The 15,544-nt window shown below is 42.8% G+C and overlaps 2 protein-coding genes across 4 annotated transcripts in view; one reads left to right on the top strand and one right to left on the bottom strand.

Annotated features, from left to right (window-relative positions):
- pnt (ETS transcription factor pointed) overlaps nt 1–15,544 on the bottom strand; it is a 171,669-nt gene that overhangs the window by 134,430 nt on the left and 21,695 nt on the right. The gene's annotated exons all lie outside the window — the stretch shown is intronic.
- Nucleotides 1,076–15,544, top strand: part of LOC115563833 (uncharacterized) — a 30,908-nt gene continuing 16,439 nt past the window's right edge. The window contains exons 1-2 of one of the 3 annotated variants that reach the window (XM_089256137.1): nt 1,076–2,097; nt 2,281–2,970. In XM_089256137.1, coding sequence (XP_089112263.1) covers nt 2,787–2,970 — 184 coding nt within the window. In that variant the 5' untranslated portion in view covers nt 1,076–2,097; nt 2,281–2,786. Of the gene's footprint in view, nt 2,098–2,280; nt 2,971–13,928; nt 14,172–15,544 lie in introns of those variants that run through there. The other 2 variants (XM_089256136.1, XM_030387385.2) reach the window with 2 other exon arrangements.

The raw sequence follows: 15,544 nt of genomic DNA, 5'->3' as shown, positions 1-15,544 counted from the left end.
AGCTCCTTCTTTGAGTTGTTGTCTATTCGATTCCCTAATTGTTTTTTGAGTCTACACGCAATTTACATATTTAAAGAGCTCAACGAAGAGCCGCTCGCAGGTGGCTTGCCAATGGGGAAAACCATAAGAGGATATGCTCCAAGGCCGACTGCGTTAAATGAGATATTCTATCATAACAGCATTGCTGCTGATAACGTTTATAATACAGAGCAGGGCAATATTCAGACATGGAAAAACTTCTGGGTAGTTAGCCCTGTTAGGGACTTGGCAGCGCGTCAATGTCATTTATGCTGTTAAACAGACATTAAGCAAATAGATACGTTTAGATAAACAAGGTACAGGGCTGTGTAAACCTCAAAGTTATCCCACAAAGTTACGCTGGCTGCCTGCCACGGCCGTGACCAATAAAACTTTAGACGCTTAATGACTTAAATCACTTTAAGACTCAATCAGCATCTCGCTGCTGAATTACAATGATATGAGTGGGACTTTGAGCCGTTGAGAGGAGGAGTGAGAAGTGTTAAAGGTGGATGCGTGCAATGTTCATTCAGCTAATTGGCTTATTGTTCGTAAATTAGTAAAATTCATTAAACAAAGCCCAACTAATCCCTTTTAATCTAATACATATATATGTAGGCCTCATTTAAATTTCGCAAACTCTCTGTTTAGTTTAAATTGAGGAATATTTAATGCCATATTCCGCTAGCTCTGGCTATCAAAGTCGAGCATTGTCAATTCGATGTTGTCATTGTTCATTGACGACTGCTGCGTGTGTCCCAGCTTGCCATGGAGTTGAGCTGGAAAGCTCTTGCAGCCTGCTGTGCTCTCAGTGGGCCCAGCTAGCTGTACTGCTCGCACGCACGGGCAGCTGGGCGAGTGCTGTTAGAGCAGTGCGACTAGAGCTCCAGCGCTGCACAGGCAAAAGCTTTGGCAGTCTGTTCGCGATGCTCTTAAATTTGTTGAAGTGCCTCAGCATCTCGCATCTCGCAATCTCTGCACGAGCATTCGGAAAGCATCCTTATCTTGGCTCGTACATCGTGCGTCGTTCAAGTACTTGACTCGTTTCTATGCCAAGTGCTTGGCTTCAGTCCTGCCTCGTTTCGCACCACAGTCAGAGCAAATCTCAGTCTATCGGACGCTAGCGACCAACAGACCCCGCCGAGCCTGGCGGTTCCCAATTTTTACGTGTTCCCAACGCAGCCAGTGGGACGTTTCCGTTGCCGTGAAAGTGAATTGAACAAGTGCAAGTACAATTTTTGGAAAACAATTTCGGAATTGAAATGGAATAAATCAATCAATCAAGCATCAAATGCATAAAGTGAAACAAAATATCAAAAAAAAGGTCAAAGAGAGAGTGAAAGTGAACCAGCTAAAAATTGAAATGCGAAAAGTCTAAGGCAAGACTCAAACTACAAGAATTGAGAAAATACTACAAGTTTGAGAAAGTTAAAGCAATCTTGTCGTGACTCAACTTATTTTGTTGGCCGCAATGAAGCTTGTGTGCGAAATGGTTTTGTTTTTCTACCAATTCGCAAATATGTGGATGAAATTGTGAAAATTGTTTGGCCATAATTTTCCGCAAATTGCGATTGAAGGGGTCGATGCCAAATCAGTGAGAACCAAATTTGAATCGCAGCTAACTCCCCTTGTCGGCGACTCAGCGAATTAATGTCCTCGGGCGAGTGAAATGTGTTGTTAACGGAACCCAGCCAAAAGGGTCCTCTGGGCTCCATTACAAATAGATTCAGCCAAGCAAACAACAGCCAAGGCTACTTAAGTGATAAATAATCATAAATACAAGTGTATAAATATTCATTTGTTTGTGTCTGTGCTCGATAGAAAACAGATTTCGAACGATTCTGAGAAAGTTTTGTAAGCCCAATGACGAAACGAGAAATTGTGCGATATCTTCATAGTGATACTACGGCGTGGCCAAAAATAAATACTAAGCCAAATTGTCAAGAAATTGGACAAGAGAAACGAGCTTAGCTGTGACTTTGATTGAATGCGTCCAGGGCTCGACTGCCTCGAGATATTAGCTTACATTGACGAGCAAATCACAGCTCACATTGGATTACATAAATAAACCAAGGAATGGTAAGCTCTTAAATAAAAAAATATATATACCAAATTATTATGATAAATTGACAAAAGATTTGCCCAAAGTTTTAGTTCATATGAAAACTTTTCTGAATCCATAAAAATAACTGTAAAAGAGAAAGTTAAATTTGAGAAAATAATGAAGTCTAGACAGTTAAAACACTTTATGTCTTTTTTCAGATCTAGACTACAATGAGAGTCACAGCCAACGCAACGTCTGTAATTGGCCCAAAGAGTATTGAATTAAAGATAAGACGAGCGAAGGAAAACAACAAAAGGACAGTGCTCTATTTATGCAATATTTACTAACAATTTGAAGGCGGCCAGGCAGAAGGAGGAATCTAGCAGCTCGGGCAGGGCACATTCAGTCAATTGAACTGGTGCCTTCAGTCGGGTCTATTACCATATGCTCTGATGCAGCTGTTGGCTGAAAGCGTGAATCGAAGCGGAAAGAAGTCTATTTAAGCAGCGGACAGAGAGCAAAGGCCCAACAGCCCCAAAACGTCGCGGCTCCACTCTAATTGCAGATGAGCGGCGGCGGCTGTTGTCGGCTGTCGAATTGCGCAAACGAATTGTGCGTGGGACTTGCAAAGAGCATCTAACTTAATAGGGAAATCCTTTGTCTAACTAAGGGCGTCGCATTCCTAACTGCTCCTAGCCACGCCCCAAACGGCGAGGGCGGCGAGATGGCGATAGAGATAGAAATGGAAATGGAGATGGAGACGGAGACGGAGACGGAGATGAAAATGGAGCTACGACCCACACAGACCCGTACTCGTTCTCGGTGCGGATGCCTGCGCCTAGGACTCGCACTACTGTCCTTGATATTGACGCAGTCCTTTGACTATGTTCTGTGCGGCGAGAAATTGGGTAAGTGGCTTTATCGTTTTTCTTATTTACAGCTCGGCTCACATCAGTGCGTTCTCGCAGCGAGGATGCCATGAATGAAATCAACAACAACAACAACAACAGCAACGGGAACAAAGCCTATGCAGCCTCCTTCAGTGTGTCCTTTGTTTCACAGTCGCGCTTATGTCTCTTATCTGTTATTTATTTGAGTTGTTATTTGACATTTTTCTGTGCCGTTGATTTGCTTGAGTCCTGTGCGGCGAGTTCATTAAGGCCCGTCCCGACTTTCTATTTACATTCACTCGCTTAAGTCGATGAAAAATGTGAAAACTTTACACTCTAAAATACCCATCACTGCACCCACGCGCCCTTTTCTCCGTCCCTCTCTTGGAGCATTGTTTACCACACAGATAGTACGCTCATCTGAACAATCTGCCAGCATCGGGATTTTATATTTTAATTGCATTCCAAGTGAACGCATTTAAGCGGTTTGTGCTTCTTTTTATTACTCTAAACGGCGCTCAGATTGCACTTTATCATTTAGTTGGCTATTAGCTGTCTAGGCGATACCCTGTAAAACGGTTTAGGGAAGGGATATTTTATTTTTTATTTTTTATTAAAGAAACCTTTGGCATTACGTCAAAGGATTTTCAATAAAATCCATGCGAATTTAAATTCAATAATATAATAAAATAATTTAATTTAATAATTTAATTCAATAATATAATAAAAATATATTTATAATTGAAATTTCTTAAACTATTTTAATTTTATTTTATTTTTATTTTTTTTTTTCAAAATAATAAACGAAATTATTTTTATTGCTGTGCCAATATTTATAATATAATTTTCTGTAGTTTTTGGAGAGGTTTGTTTTCCTTAGAAACGTCTTAAGATAGGCTATCTGAGTCAGTTCAGATCCTGTGGCGTATCAGGTTTCATCCTGTCTTCCTTTCTGCTCAATGCAATATTGTATGCATATATTCACTTCTATTTAAACATATTCATAAAAGAGGATGTATATGTTGTTAAAAATGTGTAGTTTTATGGCCAATGTACATTTAGAAATGAAATATTAAATGTTGTTTTATGCTAGCGAAATCCTGCTTACCAGAGATCTGCCAGGCAAGCAATGCTCCACGCATTATTTGTTTTCTTTTTTCTCTCTCTCTCTCTCTCTCTCTTTTCTGTTTTTCTGATTTTTAATATAACACAACAGAGCAGTTTTATGTGAAGCGCCATAAAAGGGGACTCCCATGGGAGGGGCGCTGCTCGAAGTTCGGACTTGTGTAGCATCACATGTCATTGGGGAGAAAGTTCGGGTCTCTTCCGCTAACATGCCAACAACTTGATGCGATAATCAATTGGAGAAGTTGCCTTGATGTTTTTCCGTTTTTCTGTTCCCCCGTTTCCCCGTTTTCCTGTTTAGTCGCCACATTTCACCTCACTGCTCGCTGATTGTCATCTGTCGTTGTTGTGCCCGCCTGGAGATTGATGGCATCCAAAGCGTTTTCTGACACGTACGTGCAGCGTGTGCTGTGGCCTCCCTTTGTCTCTGTTAATGGCAGTAGGCGCTGTACCGCTGTACCCCGGAACAAAAGAAAAGTCATATGCTCGCCTAGAGCAACAGGCGCAGGACCTCTTGTCAGATAATCGCAATATGCAAATGTCAGAAATTACTCGTGGTTACGGACGCTGTGGCATCTGTTTAGAGAAGTCTGTGAATTTGTTTTACGGAATTTGATTTTTTACTTCAACGAAGCTGTCAAGGAAACCTCCAATAATCCGAGGAGGGAGGGGAGGGCGAGGGGAGCGAGCCGGCAGCTGCGTGAGTTCAATATGTATGCCAAGCACATTTTGAGCAATGTGACTGCATTTCCAGGAAGTAGGAGAAAATTGAACTGCTGACATAATCAGCAATCGCCTCAGCCTGCTCAATATTTATTTATTGTAATGAATTAATCTTGCCTATGAATCAAATTAGTCATTTACTTATCTCTTTGAACTGTGTATTTCATGGCAAATGCCAATTGTATAAGTCGATAAGGATACGGTATTTGATTTTTATCAACAATTATTACACCTGTGCAGTCGCGTTATTATCGACAACAATTTGATATCATTGCCAAGGCTCGCAGCATTAATTTAAATACAATTATGTGACTGTCTCACTCTCTCTCTCATTCTCTCTCTCTCTGTGTCTGTGTATGCAAATATGATGTGTTTGCGTGTGTGTGCGTGTAATAAGTACTAACACTTAAGTTAATGCGTGTGTGCGCTCTAATGGCAGCTTGCCTGGGTCAAATTTAATATAAAATAATGAACGTGACACTCGCAATTGCTGGAATAAATGCGATTTTGATTGCTGCTTGTGGTGGCATTTACGCAAGATAAGCCCAATGGCATCGACACGGTAGCAATTGCACACGCAAACGCAGACACATACTCATACTCACGCACTCACACACTCACACACTCTCGCACATGCAAAACAAAGTGCGTACATTTGAATGAGCATGCAAAGAGAGAATCGCATGAATCCTGCGTATAAATATGCTTGCCCATGGCACACATATACACTAACATGTTTATATGTATGTATGTATGTGTGTGTGTGTGTGTGTGCGTGTGTGCTAGTGTATTTATGCGCGGTCGGGGATCCGTTTGGCAATGCGAAAAGAAGTTTTTTGTCAAGCGTCAGTGCGGCACTTGTTTCTAAAGGGCAAACGTCCGTATTAAAAAGTTATGAGCGGCAATATTCGCGGCAATAAAAAAAGAGAGACAACAGACAGAGAGAGAAAGAGCGAGAGGGAGAGAGAGGGAGCGAGATACGTAAGCAGCCAGACTCCGAGTGAGTCAAATTATGAAGGATATGCCGCTAAAGCCAAGCCAAAAATGCCTCTGAAGTGCGGCTCCAAGTGTATGTGGGCGTGGCTGTGGAGTGGCGTGTGTGTGTATGTGTGTGTGTGTGTGTGGGAATTTGCATGCAGTACGCACTAACCAAAAAGGCCAAATGAAATTTGAGTTCGGTCTGGCAAGAGCCTTTGAGCCATTTCCCATTTGTGCTCCCGTTGCCCAATTCCCTGAAAGTTGTGGTTAATGCAAGTCAAGTTGTAGCTAAGCGACCATAATTGTGGTTCTTAAACTTGTTTAGAATAATTCGAGGAGAAACACTACTTTTAATTTGTGTTTATCTTTAGTTGAGGTACTTTTAATTAAATTAAATTAAGGTACATAAATATGGATAAGATGGCAAAGTAAAGTTGGATACTGTGCACTAAGTGAGCTACGTATAATAGTAAAGGAAGATCCCTAGCTGGTTAATGGGATGTCTAGATTTCCAATATTAAATCGGAGGTGTATTATAAAAGAGGTGTATTATCCAGAAGAATATTTCACTTAATTATAAAAAGGAATGTTGTGCATTATTTATTTTATTTTCATCAGTTATTATGGAGTAGACTTAGAGTCAAGGTAGTCAATGGAGCTAAAATCTCAAAAATCTCTCAACTTTTCGCGAGTTCCATTGCATGTTACGACTGTAGCAATCTGCTGTCTTTTGCGCGTAGGCCTATTCCTGGAATACGTGGCATATGCCAGCATGCAAAGCTCCTGGCAGAGCGGCCATCAATGTCGCCTGTTCGGTTTGTTGCCTTGGAAGTCACGTTAATTATCCAAGTTCAAAAGCAGGCGCTACATAAAGTTGATTTCTTTGTGATGTTGCTGTTGGTGCTGCTGCTGTTCCTGCTCCTCTTCGGCTGTTGCTTTTGTTCTTGTTGCTGTTGATGCTTTTCACGCTAATGAAAAATTTGAAATTTTATTTGGCACACCCAAACGTGCTCGGCATGTCGAGTCGCCGTCGCTGCCTGCGGCCGTGTCACGTGTCCCAGCGCCCAGCTAAGTGGCCTTTGTATGCGACCGTACTTCATTAAGTATATATGTATATCGCTGTGATGTGATAATTAGGTAGGCACTCGATGGCGCTGGGCACAAAACATTTCAAGCGTTCCTCAAACAGCTGGCATGCCTGTACATTGCCAGCGATTGCCATGGCCGATCATCCGTCTGAATGCGCTGAAAGCGTTTGGCCCAAACGGCTTTTGATTCCTCAGCTTTGCCATAATTAGGCTGACATCCGCTGCTGATGCGGATGCCGTTGCTGCTGCCAGCCAAGCGCGCAATCAATCGACAATTCGTGCAATTGGCAATCGCAGTCGGTAGCTGCAATATGAATGCCTAATTCGCATGGCAACCCAGCGTAATCGGCATCTTCAATGCGCATAATGCATTATTGTTACTATTATACATACATACATACATACATACATACATACACACATACATACACACATACATACATACATACATGCAAATGCGGTTGGATTTGTATCTATCTGTCGTAGCTAGCCCCACGCACCGCTCTAAGCCCCCACACCTGTTGCACTGCTGAGACAGCGATTAGTGGCAATGGGTCTGACGTTAATGCTCCTCCACTAGAAAATCTATTTTTAAGCACATTTCAGTGCGTGTCTGCCGCCCCCTCTGGCGTTGACTCGCTGTCAACGGCCTCTCCGCATGTACATATATTTGGATACGTTTTGTTGCTGTTCTTTTCAGCCGCAACACGCTTCTTAATTTTATTGTCATTTCCATGCAACATTAAAATATTAGTTTCGAATGGAAGGCGACCTATGTTATTGTAAAAATAAACAAATGCCGCTCTGCCTGCAATTACAACGCGCTCTGACAGTCGCTTTGCCATGAATCATGCGGGGGCGACGCAGCTGATCCCGAGTCTGGGTCTCGCCCTGGGCAAATGTTCGGTTTGTTTTTTTCGAGGTGTATCAAATATTAAATTCATATGTTTTTGGGCATATTCGATTCGCTGGGGAGTTCTCTGAGTTTTCAATGAATGTACCGTATCTGTCGTGTTTGTCTCCTGGTTTTGTTTCATCTGTCAGCTGCCTCTCGGCGTGTGTGGAAAGTTTCTTGGCTCGCACCGTCGCTGACTTAGTGAGTCCTGTTTGACACATCCTGTCGCCGTCATTGACGCACACACAAACTTTCGCCGCATGCATAAAAAACTAGAGCTTTGCCTGCCGGCACTTACATTCCGGTTAAACGGGCAGTCAACGCTCGGAAGCCTCCAAACAGGACACTGCACAGCAAAAGTTTTTCGTTTTTGTGTGCTTCCCCATTTATCACAACATCAGCAATGTGTGCGAGTGAGTGTTTGTTCCAGTGCTAATCGCATTGATACCTACACACATGCATATCGGAGTGTGAGTGTGAGTGCTGGTGGCTCCAGGCATCCGGCTTGCAGTAGCTCTGTCTCGCATTCTAATGGACACGACACACGACACACGAGTCTAAGCCAGGGGGTGGGGGAGAGCGCGCGGCGGATCAAAATGAGCTGCAAGCGGAATTTTAAGCAGCCATTGGCAAGCAGCCGACTGGATTATGATGGCTCTTCGCCAAATTTTATTTACTAGCCTGCAGAGCAGCAACACTCTCTAGCACTCACTCACTCTCAGTGCACAAAAGGCGAGCTGTGTGTGTGTGTATGTGTATGTGTTCGTTGGCGTGAAATCGATGATACCTCTTGGTACTGTCGACTTAGTAGGAAAACCGCGCCCAAAGCAGGAATTTCAATTTGACGCTCATTAGCGGCAATCAGGCACCAAAGCTTGCGCACAATGCGGGCGCCTACTCTTCCGTCAGGTAAATTCAACTGGTGCAAGTACGCGGGGGTGTGCGAGTGATACGCCCACACCTAATGCCCCAGCCCACGCTCTTCACGCCACTCCCCGCGCCCACACCAACGCCGCCCACTCCGCAAGCATGTAAACATTTCGCGCGCGGAGAAAGAAGCAATTTTCCGCCTCGCTGCAATAATAACTTCTCGAGCTCAGGAGTTGTCGAGGAGCCAAAAACAGTCTGGATGGATGCCTCACTTCATGGGCGTTATCCCTGAGGCGGTCCACCCCAACAGCTCGTATGTAGGTAAATAAGTCACTGAGTAACTGCAACAATAAATCCTTACCATAATTTCCCCCTCCCAAAGATGTTGCGCAAATAGGTTAAGTTTCGACATTTTCAGAATTTAAGGCAGATTGCTTTACTTATGGTGAGAAAAAGAATTACAAATATTTTATAATCCACTTTGAATTTGGTTGGGTCCTGGGTCTACTGCTTGCTTATGTTTTGGCACAACTATACACTGCTTGAAAGTGGACTGAATTCTACTTTAATACAGCATAGAGATTCGGCTATATATATAAGAGTTTAAAACTTCCATTGGCTGTGAAAGAAGCTAAAAACGAAATGTATTACAGTTTTAGATTATATAAAATGAATTTAGAACACCTGCAACAATTGTGAAACGTATAACAAAACCCAAAATTACATTTGTCCCAAAGAGCTAATCTTCGAGTAGACAGTAGTACACACAGTATAACTGCGAACAGTAGAACACTTAACAATGGCCATCTGTGAATTATTCTACGTAGCAAAGTTTCATATTCTCTTAGCAAGGAAATCAACCTCCATGAACAGCATAGCACACATATTTTTGAGCAATATATAAGGTATTCCAGTTCACAGGTAGAACACTTGGCGAACTCAGTAGAAAACAAATCAATGACAAAATTGTTTTGTTCTACGTTGCATAGTTTCGTATTATGTAAGCATGTCTTCCAACCCCAACACAGAGCATAGTACACATAGGCCACTGCGTTATATTGAGTATACCACTTGCCCAGTAGAACACTTAGCTAGGGCACACAGCACGTTTGATATACATTTTATTTTATATGTTATATATATTTTTGGTATGTTATATGTTATATGAATATAAGTTGTTAGTTAAGTGCTGTAAAACAAATAAATGGTATGACACAGTTTTGAAAATTCAGAATATAAAGTCTTCCCACTATTGCATGCCAACTTGTATAACTTATATTATCCAGTTCAACAACCAATTCAGCGAACGTACTCCACATTCAACGATAGCTGCTCCACACGCGTGTTAACATCTCTGTTATTCTTGGGACAAGCAGTAGATTCTGATAATGTTGTTTTGGCTGTGGAGTGGATTCTATGATTGTTCATACGAATTATTTGTAACTTATTCAGCAGTAAAAATATTATTTTTAAGCGCTCTATTTTAGCGCTTTACTGCATTATTCGCCCGATCCAATATTGTATGTAAATTTTGATGGTAGTATGCAAATTTCGAGCTGCTGTTGAAATACACGGAGGAAGAGCAATTTTCGACCTTAATTAGATGCGACCTGCGGCTAAGTGAGCGACAAGGGCAGATTCGGATGTGGTTGCCAGGATTGCGCTGTTATGAGAGGCAGCGCGCATTTCGAGCATTTCGAGTGGGAGCCGTTGGCTGTGCATCATTCAGATAATCAGAATTAGACAGCCAACTCACCGGCATACACCTGCAAGGGCTCAAATATGCGTGGCAGTCGCTGCTTGCCAGATACGAGGACTCACTCCGTCGCATTTGCGGCGGACCGCAGCGCATTCCAAAGCGATTTCAGCTGTAGCCGATTTCAGCTGCCTGCCCATGGCGAATGGCGAATGGCAAATGGCGCATTTCGCATGGCGCTTCTCGGTCAACTGTCAGCCTCTGCCTCTCGAATGTTAATGTGCGAGGCCCCACCCACCCATAGTCTACGCGGGCAGCACGTGTGGAAAATTAACAATATTTTTAAGCCAGACAGCCTGCCAAGGCAAGGCATGGCTTGCAATTAGGTCGATGCTGAATTATAATGTATTCCGCAGAGTTACAAACTCTCAAGCTGGAATTATTCAATATTAAGCCTCGAGAATCTGATCTTATAGCAGATATGTTCTTCTTCTTGTACGTAAGGATACTACGTGCTCAGTTCAATTGAGTTCAGTTGAGTTTAGTGGGCTGTGCGAACTGGCGAGCACGCAGATTAGGGAGTCTAGACAGTTATTTAGAGTCCCATTCAAATTTTAGTTGAAATTGATGTGTTTTTCTTTTGTCCGCTCCAACAATGATAAAGGAAAAGATATATGTATTTATTATGAACAAGAGACATTAGAAACAGGCAGAGATGAGGAGAGAGAGAGAGAGAGAGAAAGAAAGAAAGCGAAACTTGCAGAGATATAGGGAGTGAAGGACAGAGAGAGCATGAGAAATAGATAAAGATATAGAGAATGAAAGAGAGTGCAGTGAGAGAAAGATGAGTGAGAGAGGGAAAAATAGAGTTTAGAACAGAGAGAGAGAGAGAGAGAGAGAGAGAGAGAGAGAGAGAGAGAGAGGGACTGACACAGAGAAAAATAGGAATAAGGAGAATTAAAACAATAAACATAAACAAAGAAAGAGAGTGAGAGAGAGAGAGAGAGACAGCTAAACAGCAAGGGGAATATATATTACATACATACATACGTACATACATACATTGAATTAATGAGGAAGAGGAAGAAATAATCACTTTCAGGAATGAGTATAAAAAGGGAAAGCAGGAGAGAAATTAAAAGAGCGAAAGTAAATGAAAGTATATTAAAGAAGAAGATCAAGAATAAGAGAAACCTAAAAATCTAACAACTTAAATAAGAAAGCAAATAAGAATAAATGAAATAGAAAATGAGGATGATGATGATGGAGATGGCAGCAAATAATAGAGTTTGGGAATGAAGAAAGGAGTGTAAGACATCAAGGAGAAATGGGAAGAAGAAGAGAACAAATGCATCTGGCTGCATATACTTAGAGACTATTCATCAGTCATTATTTTTGCATTCAAAGGGAGTTTTCAATCAAAGGCTATATCGCTGCCACTACTCAACTGTTGTGGACTGTTGCAGATGGGACTTATAGCAATCTATTCTGCTGCTCCTCCACATAAATTGCAGTCTGCAAAAGTGACTTTTCTAATTTATTGAGCATACTTAAAACATCAAACTTCACAGCATTCTTCCGGGAGAGGTTGCTTTATTCGTGCTGCGACAGTCCCAACAAAAGTTGTGTTAATATGTTGCTGCTGCTGCTACTCCTGCTACTCCTGCTGCTGCTGCTGCTGTTGGCTCTGCATTTATCTAGGGGACACGAAATGGCTGTCAAAAGAGCTGGCAACGCAGAGAGCACGAACAAAGGACGCTCTGCTGCGTTGCATGGCGAGCGATCCATCAAAACAAAATATTATAAAATGTGCACGCTTTATTCAACTGCATTTTCATTTTCCTTTTCATTCTCATTTCCCTTTCACATTTTCATATCAAGCGCAGCCAAAGTCAAGAAACAAAGCGCCCTCTGTGAGTGTTGCCACCCCTCAAATCTCTCTCTGCAACTAACTGTATTTATTCATAATGCCCTTTTTTCAATGTTAAACATATTTTTATGCATAATTTAATATCGGATATTTGAGCAGCGAGTGTGAATATTTATTGGTATGCAGAGCCGCAAAGGCAAATAGAAAGTGTAACATTGTTAATTTGGCCCATGTTTGTTGACCCAATAAATTAGTCAGGTGTTTGGCCATGGGTGGACACACTCTCTTATGCCTATTTACGAATGCACTAAAAACAACAAATTGTATTAGCCAAACAGCTATTTGTTTGCAATTATTTGCTCTGTTGCAGTTGTCTCTGGCCTCCAGCTGATTAAGCAAAACTCTCTTATCGTCAAATAAAAGATTCGCCCAACAATGGCTAAATGGCAAAACAAACTTGCACTTGATATTCGGATTTGAATATGCAAACTTGACAGAGAAGAGCCGATGAAAAGCGCAGTGGAGAGAGATGGGCAAACAAGAAAAGGTGTTGAGGTGTTGACTCGGAAAATAAATAAGCTATTTTAACAATGGTTATAAATGTGAGGGAATAGATTTGTGCAGTAAATAAAACATATTTAAAATATGCTCGCAATATAGATAATAATATGCATAATAATTGTTTGTATCATGAGAGGGAGAAAGAGAGAGAGAGAGAGAGAGAGAGAGAGAGAGAGAGAGAGAGAGAGAAATATTTATATATTTATATATATGCATATATATTTATTTCTATTCCATTTAATATCTATTCATAGTGTAAAACCTCTTTCATGCTAAGGTCTTAAGCCTCACCTTTTCAATGCCTAATTCTTTTAAAGCATTTTAAGTCTGTGTGAGTGCACTTACACACACATACATGTATGCCTTATATTCGGATGGATATAGATACATATATGTATATCCATTGGCAAACGCTGCCTTCACCTTCGCACGATAAAAGCGCCAGCAACAAGTCGTTGCGTCTCGCCTTGACGTGTCCTTGTTCAATCAAAGGCTACACGCACACGGCAGGCACAGTTACATACGCACATACACACACATATCGTATACATATCATATACACATGTGTGTGTGTGTGTGTGTGTGTGTCTCTGGTGCAAGTGATAAAAACGATTCCATAGCGAATTATGAGGCCAATCTGAGCGGCAGGCATAATCACCTAGCCGCACGCACAACCATAACACAGCCGTAGACTAACCCACACACACACACACACATGGGTGCAAAACGATTTAGTGAGAAGCCGCCTGGCAGTTGGCCACTAATTTACCTACGATAGGCTAAATCAATGTGTTAAGTTGACTGTAAACGTTACATTCGATTAAATGCGCCGCTCGCAGACCAAAAACTCTTGGCGGCGCGTCTCTTGGCAAACACACTAGCAGTGCTGTAGTTGGGTGTGTGTGTGTGTGTGTGAGTAAGGGCACACTGACCCAGATCCGTTAGTTCGTCAGTCGCACTCGCCATGACCATCGTCAGAGTCTAGTGCCCCAGACTCTCTCTTCGAATGCTGTGCAAGTTGTCTTCGGCAACGCGACCTGCCTCAAAGAGAGTTTTTCCCTCTGGCCGTCGTTCGGCTCCTGTCGCTGTGCGCACCGAAGCTGCTCGTCGGGCTTCGGGGATTCTGCATGGCGCTGCCGATGCGGCCACGTTGCCGAGGCAGAGGCCGATGCCGATGCCGATGCCGTTGTCAGTTCTTCGCCGACAGACAAACCCAACGGACGTGTTTCGCGCGTGAATTGTGCAACTGCGACTGGGCCAGAGCTGCCTTATTCCGTGCTTGTCTTCAGCTACGTCTCGTCGTTACGTCGCCCGCAGTAATAGGGGCAGGCGGTTGACGGTAGGCGGTGGGCGTGGCGTGCGCATCCTCGTGGCAAAAGCCAAAATTTGCACGTGCTTTTAACGTGGCCAAATGTGAGCTATTCCTTTGAGTGCGCGTGTGTTTCGCATTTTTGCGGCCAGCTGAAAAAAAAAAAATTTAAATGAGCATTAAAATGAAAATAAAAAATATATATAATAAAATATAAGGGAAAAGAATGCTTAAAACTCAACGAGGCGGAGCAGCTAAAATGCACACAGGGAGCTCCAGCCATCCAGCAACCACTAACTAGCACCACCAACCAGCAGCAGGCAGCAGGCAGCAGTCACCACCCACACTTGGCTCAAATATGCGAGATTAACCAAAAATTGCCAGCTTCCGCACTTGGCCATGATTAGCAAGCGTTAAGCCGGTGCGCCTAGGCCCCAGCCTGGTTAGCGATTCGACTCCCACGTGACATGTCCCAGTCTCTCGCCCTCTCACTCTCACTCATTCACTCACTCTCTATCTGTGTGTGTGTGTGCGTCGTTTACGTCGCTTTATTTCAATTTTGTCGCCCGTTTTGGCTGAAATAAAGCCATTTCAACGACCACACGGACGCGCCACTGGGCCACGGATCACGGACCACAGTCCCGCCACGGCCTCGTTTCCTATTGTGCTAAATGACAGTGGAAAAATTGTGGCACAGATACATGGACATGTGTAATGTGACTGTGCCCGTGTGCAGTTTAGACAGACGCCCACACACACACACACACACACACACACACACATACACTCGCATACACTCTCTGGCACGCACAGCAACTTTGAAGTGGAGCAGAAAAACTTTGGCTTTGGCTCGCATCATTAATCAAACGTCGAGTGCGCAGCAGGTTCCAACTGCTGCCCACCCCCCTCCATGTCCCCTCCCACGGCGACTGCTATATTCGTCTTGGCTACTGTCTAAATATGATAATTGAATAACTGAATACTTAACGAATGCCAAAAACAGTTGCTGCCCATTGCCAGTCAGGGACTCTGATTTGGGCCCGGGCAATAAAGCTGCCAACGCTTTGTCAGCTGCCACAGCTGCAGACGAGTCCGAGCCATAATTGCTACGGCCTGCCGGCAGAGCTGTCATGCCGTCAACTAACTGTCGTTCACTAATGAGTGTATATGACACGTGTGTGTGGGTGTGTCTGTGTCTGTGTGTGTTGTTATTAGAAACCCTTTTAGGATTGTTCAAAATTGATTAAGTTTACAATTTGTGCTGTCCTTGTGAAACAGTTGCTAAATGAAAAGCAAGCGACACTTGACAGAATTTGTTTATCAACTTGGCTTGTCTGTGTGTGAGTGTTTAGTCTGTGTGTGTGTGTGTTTGTGACTATTTTAATTGCAAGTACTTGGCAGAAGGCGTTAGCAGCTAAAGCAGCTGCGAGCTCTTGCCAAACACTTGACACACATGACAGACATTTATTAAGCACTG

This window comes from Drosophila navojoa, chromosome 2 (assembly GCF_054131105.1).
Source record: "Drosophila navojoa isolate 15081-1374.11 chromosome 2, UAZ_NAV_1.0, whole genome shotgun sequence".
NCBI classification, from domain to species: Eukaryota; Metazoa; Arthropoda; class Insecta; order Diptera; family Drosophilidae; genus Drosophila; species Drosophila navojoa.
Note: the sequence above shows the minus strand (reverse complement) of the source record. Positions and strands in the feature narration are given on the sequence as shown.